A 7688-nucleotide genomic window follows, 5' to 3' on the forward strand; every position below is an offset into this window, starting at 1 on the left:
CAATCTTAAACTTCTCGAGGAAGAAGATTATTGCCTCTCACGAGGGATTATCTTCTCTCATACATTTTGGAAGAGTTCTTTCAAAACTTTTCCTTCAACAAGGTATTGTTGAGAATGTGCAGGAGGCTGGATTAATGGAGGCTCTAGAGACCAGGTGGAATCAGAAGCCCGAAGAAGCTTAGGACCCTCTAGTGTTGGATTCTCTCCATTCTAGTTTCTCCTTTATCTAGTTTTCTTTTGTTGTTGTCTTCTTATTTTTTAACTTCTTTTGTATTATTCTATTCATCAATGATTTTTTTTTTCTTTTCTCTCATGTTTTTTACTCTTTGTTTTGCATTTTTTTAGTATGCTATTTTGTTTTTATCTTTTTGACTGATGATAAAAGGGGAGAAAACGAATATGATTTTGATATATTTTGTGACCCTAATGAAACTCAAACATAGCTAAAATCAAACTGATAAACAAATATTTTTTCTAAGTCTCAACTTAGAGGGAGATTACAAACCTAACTCTGAAGAAACTAAGAAAAAAGTGATAAAGTACTCAGGGGGAGCTTACAAACCTCATTCCGAAGAAACTATCAAATTTTGCGAAGTATAAAACTCAGAGGGGCTTACAAACCTATCTCTGACGTTTTATAAATACGGTTATCCAAATAAAAATTGTTCAATACATGGATTTATCACCATAAAAAAGGGAAGATTGTTTGAACAAGTTTGGTTTTACACCTATCATTGAGTTTTGATAATAATAAAGTGTAGAGAATAATTTTGTATTCTAACTATTTTGCTGAGTGTGCATAAAATTGGAAAACAGACTCTGACTTTGAAGATATCAAGACTCTGAACCAAAGGATAAAAAATGTGTCTACAAACAAGTCAACCATGAAGTATCAAGTTAACATTTCTGAACATAAACCATCCAGACATACTCTGATGCAGTTTATGACCACTAGCTTCTGAAAGTCTAAGAACCCAGTTCTCTACTCAAGCTTTAATCCACTTGCATAAGAAGCCTCTGATCTAAAAGATTTATATCAAAAGGTCAATGACGTTTGATGTGACAGAAGTGAAAAAGTAAATCTTCTTTCAATATAATATATTGCACCTTATACCAAAGAAGCTTCTCAGGTCCTGTCATCTTCACCAAATATCTGGTGCTAGTGTCACTCTAATGTTGCATATGAAGTGACCTTCATACAACGAATACTTTGAGGGTAACTCCAATTTCACCCTCCAACGGATCTATTCTTCATCTATATAAAGAGGTATTTGAAGATTGAATAAGTGTGGACATAAATATAAAAAAGAAGCACTCAACATATACCAAAGCTTATTCCCACATAAATCATGTGACAAGAGAAATGTTTCTCACACTTATACACTTAGAACATAAACTCATTAAATATTTTTTTTAAGTGTAATATTTTGTTTAAACTTGTATATTTATTTGTAAACACAAAACCTGTTATATTAACTTTGGTTAATTTCCTTTAGAGACTAAGTGTAGTCAAAATTCTCAATAAGTCATTGTTAGATGGTCTTTGAGATAGTTTTACTTGAGAGACTAGGGTATAGTCCGATTTTTTCAAGAAGTCTTAGACAATTAGTCTTTAAGATTATTTTCCTTGAGAGACTAGGATATAGTCAGAATTTTTCAAGAAGTCTTAGACGGTTGGTCTTGGAGCTGTATAATCAGTTTGATTATTGTATTAAATTATTTTTGAAGGCGAAATCACTCAGACGGGTGGAGTGGACGTAACTTCGTTAACACCGAACCTAAATAAAAATACCTGTGTTATTATCTTTATCGTTTTCTTTGCTGTTTGATATTTTGGGTGACAAAAGTTTTTAAATCCAGAAAATTAATTGAATTGAATAATATCAATTGAATTGAATAATATCAACTGAATTGAATAAAAATTAATCTCTTCTGAGTCAACTAGTTACTCTATTTGTCTCGATTGACAACAAATATAATATTTAAAAACTCTGTTTGTCCCAACTAACAACGTCTAACAATAAAAAGAACACTTAAAAAAATATGAGATATTACAACAATTAATTACGATCACTGATATATCTTATTATCCAACTGATAATATTCTAGATTTCCTTAACAAAAATATTATGATTTAATTAAGTTGTTTATCTTTTCAAATAATATGACTACATACAACTCATCCCTTTTAAGAATTTGCAACAATGAAAAGATAAAGATATTTGTGTTTACAACTTGTCTCTCTCACATAAAAGATAAACAAAATTTTAATTTACTAGAATTGATTGATCTTTCAATAGAAAATATATGGAATGAATATAACTTCTTACTTTGAACATTTCTTTCTTTTTTGGACTTGAAAAAGAATTCTTAATGAATTTTTTTAATAAGAAAATCCTATTTTTCTTTGGATGAATATCATATTATTAAATCATATTTTTAATATATCTTCTAAATTTTTCTAAATTTCTCACGTAATCTAGTATAATTGTTTTATAGATTTTTTTTTTAAAACACAATGTTTAATTCTAAGGCCGCTAATTCCAGAGCACAATTTCATTGTCCTTTAACATAGATTTTAACTAAAGGCACAACAAAACATTATATAGACCATGCCACTATGATATTGTTAGCCCAAAATTAATCTAAGATCTTAAGCACATTTTTTGATCTAAAAACTTCACCAAGAAGCCAATCTCTAAAATTTTGATCTGGTTTATTCATGCTACTTGTCAGAACTATAATGCATAATAACCTTGATAATACTTGTCTTCATATTGTGTATTTTATAGGCTTTGTAGACTTTGGTGAAAATATCTTTCATCAACCGACCTTAGCTCAGTTGGTAGAGCGGAGGACTGTAGTGGGCTTCACAGATAATCCTTAGGTCACTGGTTCGAATCCGGTAGGTCGGAACTTTTTTTGTCTTTTATTTTTTTCCTTTTATTTAAAATTACCAAATCAGCCTCAGTTTTGATCTGAAATTACAATACTGGATTCGCTCTCTTTCTCCTACCTCAACCTGGTTCCCTCAATCGACGCTCGAAACAACCACCGTCGTCGATTTTTGCGTCAAGATTCATCCCAACATGGTAGTGTTATCGCAATAATAATTGTTTCAATCTACGATTTGTTCTTGGTCATTCTATTAACGCGATCGATTTTGCTCAACATATGAAATTGAATTTGTTATAGGTTTGCTTAGTTTGTTTGCTTCCCCTCTTTCTCGTCCCAATTGTCAATGTTCTTCCTCTACTCTTCGATTTTCTCATGGTATCGATCTTACCCAACACCATTAATTATTTTTTAAATTTCAGTTTTTTACATACCTATAAAAATATACGTTGTTTTTTAGCATGTATTTGTGAATTATGATCCTATTTTTTCTGTTTTCAGGGGAAAATCTATGGGGTTTTTGGCTGGGAGTATAGGAAACCAGAGAGAGCGCCTCCAGCATGTCCGATCAAGCCTTCAAACAACACTAACATTAAAGTGAGTCAATGTTTTCTTTCTCTAACTTTTTTAGAATTGTTTGTGAAATGTTTCACAAATATGTGGCTTTTGTGATCTATTTGAACATTGTGGGTGAATAGATTCTACTAAACACGGCCACCTAAAACACGATACTAAACCAACACGTCGACACCGGTAATAATTTATAAAAATGAATAAATTAAATCAATCATAAGTGTCAGTCTCAGTTTCGGATAATGACACAGACACATTTTTTCAGAGGTGTTTATGCTTACATAGAGGGGATAATGATGTTAAGACATGGCTTAAAATTATGTGAGCATGGAGGGGAAACTAAATAGATTTGATTTGAGGCTTTCTTTGATTTAAGTTAAAGAATGTTGAAATTCATTAGATGAACTAATGCTCGTGCTGCGTGAACTGAAGACCGAAGTGCTTATGAATGAATAACCATTTCGTTGTACCTCAATGTTGTTTTAGTTTGTTGAGATTTTATGTTAATAGCATTACTTAATTATTGAAAGATATGAGGTCATCTGTGCTAGAAATGTTGAACGGCTTTGATGAGTGTCGAGCTGTAACAAACATAGATAAGTGGTGATCCTTTTAATATATCTCTCTAGAAATAAGTATTTACTGGAAATATGATCTCGTGGAATAGTTTTTCAGTTTAGCAAAATAATGTTTTGGGTTCTGCTACCAAGTGCAAATACGTTTGCTTTTTTAGTTGTGCATATGATCTTTTTGAACTAGTTAACACAGACTTAATGTTACTTGTCATTGCACTGAAGGTGATGCTGAGATCTAATTTCCAATTTATATCCTTCAAAAAAGTTATAAGTAATAGAAGTATTCTTTTCAGTGTCTTTTCTTGAAGGGTATCGGTACTTGTGAAGTACAATGAGGATGATGACCCTACTTACATGTGTGATCGCAAGAGGGTGCTTATGCTCTGATTACATGAGATTAGTGAATGAATCCCCAACCTTTGGGCTTGGAATATAAATTGATGGTTTCTTGGGCCGGGTAATAAGGAGGAAATGGTTTTCTCCTACTTTCCCAACAATGTACATGGGAGTAGGGAGAGGACCAGTTCTTCCTCCTAAATTGGAGGGAGGGTTTCCTTCCTTTCCGGTATGGCCAAGCTGACCTTCGCCTGAGCACCTCGTCTGCCACGTTTGGGGAGATGGATTAGGTGGTAATTATAGGTTTGGGTCGAGCGACCCAGGTCATAGCCGGGCGACCCGAGGTAGCGCCTGCATGGTTCTTTCCATGCTTTTGGGTTGCTTCTTTCAAAACCCCTGACTGCTTCTTTCCTGGCCCAATAAAGTTATCACCAACAATGTGATTTTGTAAGCTTTAAATATTGACTCCTTTGCCTTTCTGTACTAGCCCAAATGTAAATAATGGCCCAGATTCAAAGAACTTCAACATTGTGACTAAAAATTAGGAAAAGAGGAAAGCTCAAGCCTAATTAACGAATAGTAATTCATTTGAAATTCCTAAATTGTTTGTACTCTGTAGTCTTTAGGATTCCATGGACTGACCCCTTGTGGTGAGGATACATTTATTTGAGCTTGAAAGGAAAAAGTATGATGAATGTATAGAAAATTGTTTTACTATTTTCAGTTTTAAATTTGTGCATTATTATAACCGATAGTATTAGAGAGTTATTGTAGAAATGATGGTTGAATTTCGACTAAGGTGGGTAGGGTATGTGTGGAGGAGACCTGTAGGTTTCATAGTAAAGAGAGTAGATCTAATGAAGTGTTATCCAATTGCTAGAGGCTGAGGAAGACCTACAGTACTATTGGAAACTACTTAGAAGATTTAAAGGCCAATGGTTGTTGGCTATAGATATGATTTGAGTTAGAACATTTTGGCTCTTGTTGTATTATAACTGATAATGCCCCATAAGGTTTATTGGGTAATGAAGTATAATTGGTTAAATGAATAAGGGAAAATTTGTATTAGAAGCGAGTACTATTCCCCTGTTTTTTTTATCTTGTTAGTTTGTTACCTCACATGATTTTTAGGGGGTTGGTCTCCTCAGGAATAATTCTAACATTGTTCAAATGTCTGTTGTCCATTATGATATTTTGTTTGACTGTCAAGGATTTGTGTTAAGGGTAGTCAAGACATTCCTTATTGAGAAGAAATCTTTTTGTTGTTTTTTATATCATCTTAAACATGTATTGTGTAAAAATGAGTGATCATTTGGTTGTCCTTGTTGATTTTTGCGGCTTCATCAGTGTATGGATTATGTTTTGGTCGTTTGCATCATGCTTGTGGGGAATGATATTTGTGTTGGTGAATGTGTGTGCTTGTAAACAATTGTCTTGATAATTTCATCTGAGAAGCTTCCATGAACATAAATATAAATTGAATTACAAATCTCAATGTTAAATCAGGACAAGGCAGATGCTGGACCATCCCCGACAGAACCCGCTAAATCTGAAAGTGCAAATGTCAAACAGGATTAATTTTGGGTAGCTCCTCTACAACAAGGTTTGATAGAAAGGAAAAAAAACCCGCTTCTAATGGTTCATATCTTATTTTATAAATATTGTTGTTGCCATCCTCATCATCATATTACTTGATATCGTTTATGATACAAGTTGGTAGCTTGGTGTATGATGATAGTCATTATTATTTTTCTTCCTATTTTGTAAGATAACTCGTTATATAAAGTCAATTATAATATTTTGCCCTCAATTTTGCATGTAAAACCTATAACATTGAGCCTTGATATTCACGGTCATCTCAAAACAGGGATGACCCTTGTGAATTTTGTAAGGAAATTTGTGTGAACAGCACAAGAGCATTGTTTTTTTTCTTCTTTTTATTGTACAGAAAGAAAATCGTTTGTATTTAACTAGTCAATGATCACTTATTTCCTGAGCATCTGTTTTACTCTATAGAGTGGAATGAGGTGTTTAAACAGATTGTTGTACGCACTTGGCAAAGCTAAAGAACACTATGGTCAGTTTGCAAGTTTGGTGAACAGAGGGAAGAATTTGGAATAGAGGTTCATTACAATTTAATTTGTATGTGTTAGAGTGATTTGGAATCGAGGAATAAAAGCGTTTTCCAGAAAAAAGATTGAGATTGAATTGTTGATTGAGGTTGCAAAAAGTTTGGCATGGAAATGGTTGAAAGTAAAAGGCTCTGGTTTTGCAATATTTGAATGGTGTATGAATTCCCTTTATTGCTTTTATTACTTGTCAGCAACACCATGTGAGCTTTTTCCTGTTGATTAGCTGTTTTGTACCAAGTGTTTTGCAGTAGTGTTTCACTGCAAAATGATGGTCAGATGTGATAAAAGAAGAGCATGCTCAGCCAAAGTTAGTTATTTAGAGTTGTTCAAATGTAAGAGTTTCATGCTGAGGTTCTTTGGCATATATGGGAAAATAGACACAGAGAAGGAGCATTTTGGCTGTTGGCACTTACGCAGGCGATATTAAGGCCTTCAGCTTTAAAAAAAAAAGAATTTTTCTTCTTATATTTTTAAAAATGAATTTTATAAAATTCTTTTTTAAAATATTATAAATTTTTTTATGTTCATTTTTTTAAATTTGAATGATTAATTTTGACATCATATAATATCAACATTCATTATTAAAGCTTAAAACATAGTCGGAATTGCAATTTTTCAAAAGATTATATTAAAAAATACTTTTATAAAAATCTATTTAAAATAACTTTAAAATTAAATGATGTTTTAAAATAATTATTTAAATTAAATTTGTATTTGAAGCATTTATAAAAAAAATTTATACTAAATATGTTAATAAAATAGTGACAATTGTGAAGTGGAATCACTTAACGAGATACTATTCCCCCCTATATATTCTCTTTTATGATTTCTAAATCTTTCAATAAAATTGTTTATTTGTTTCAATTTTTTGTTTCCCGAACCATATTTGATAGATAATTAGGGAAGTAAAAGAAATTGAGAAGCCAAATTAAAATCTCACATAACTTTTTTTTTTTAGTCTGGAGAACATAGGTGTCATGAGCTAAATTCTCAATTTTACCAGATCTTCACACCTCATAGTAAATTTTAAGACAATAGAGATATATGTCACTTTTCTTTTATATATATATTTAAGATTTCCTGCATTTCTAATTAATTTAATTTAGGATTTAAGATTTGTTTGTTTTAATTTAAAAAAAAACTTTTTTTTTATTTCGCTGAAAACCAACTATATCCA

At 32.0% G+C, this 7688-nt stretch overlaps 1 protein-coding gene and 1 non-coding gene across 2 annotated transcripts; both read left to right on the forward strand.

The window, feature by feature from the left end:
* The first annotated feature begins 2827 nt into the window (after nt 1–2827).
* On the forward strand, nt 2828–2915 carry TRNAY-GUA (transfer RNA tyrosine (anticodon GUA)). Its single transcript is given in 2 exon segments — nt 2828–2864; nt 2880–2915. It is a non-coding gene; the product is annotated as a tRNA-Tyr (tRNA).
* LOC127092897 (uncharacterized) lies at nt 2879–6189 on the forward strand. The gene is made up of 4 exons (XM_051031787.1): nt 2879–3092; nt 3196–3273; nt 3397–3492; nt 5886–6189. Exons 1-4 carry the CDS (start codon nt 3090–3092, stop codon nt 5955–5957), a joined length of 249 nt encoding a protein of 82 aa, XP_050887744.1. The 5' UTR covers nt 2879–3089; the 3' UTR covers nt 5958–6189.
* The last annotated feature ends 1499 nt before the right edge of the window (nt 6190–7688 follow it).

This window comes from Lathyrus oleraceus, chromosome 6 (genome assembly GCF_024323335.1).
Source record: "Lathyrus oleraceus cultivar Zhongwan6 chromosome 6, CAAS_Psat_ZW6_1.0, whole genome shotgun sequence".
In the NCBI taxonomy this organism is placed as follows: domain Eukaryota; kingdom Viridiplantae; phylum Streptophyta; class Magnoliopsida; order Fabales; family Fabaceae; genus Lathyrus; species Lathyrus oleraceus.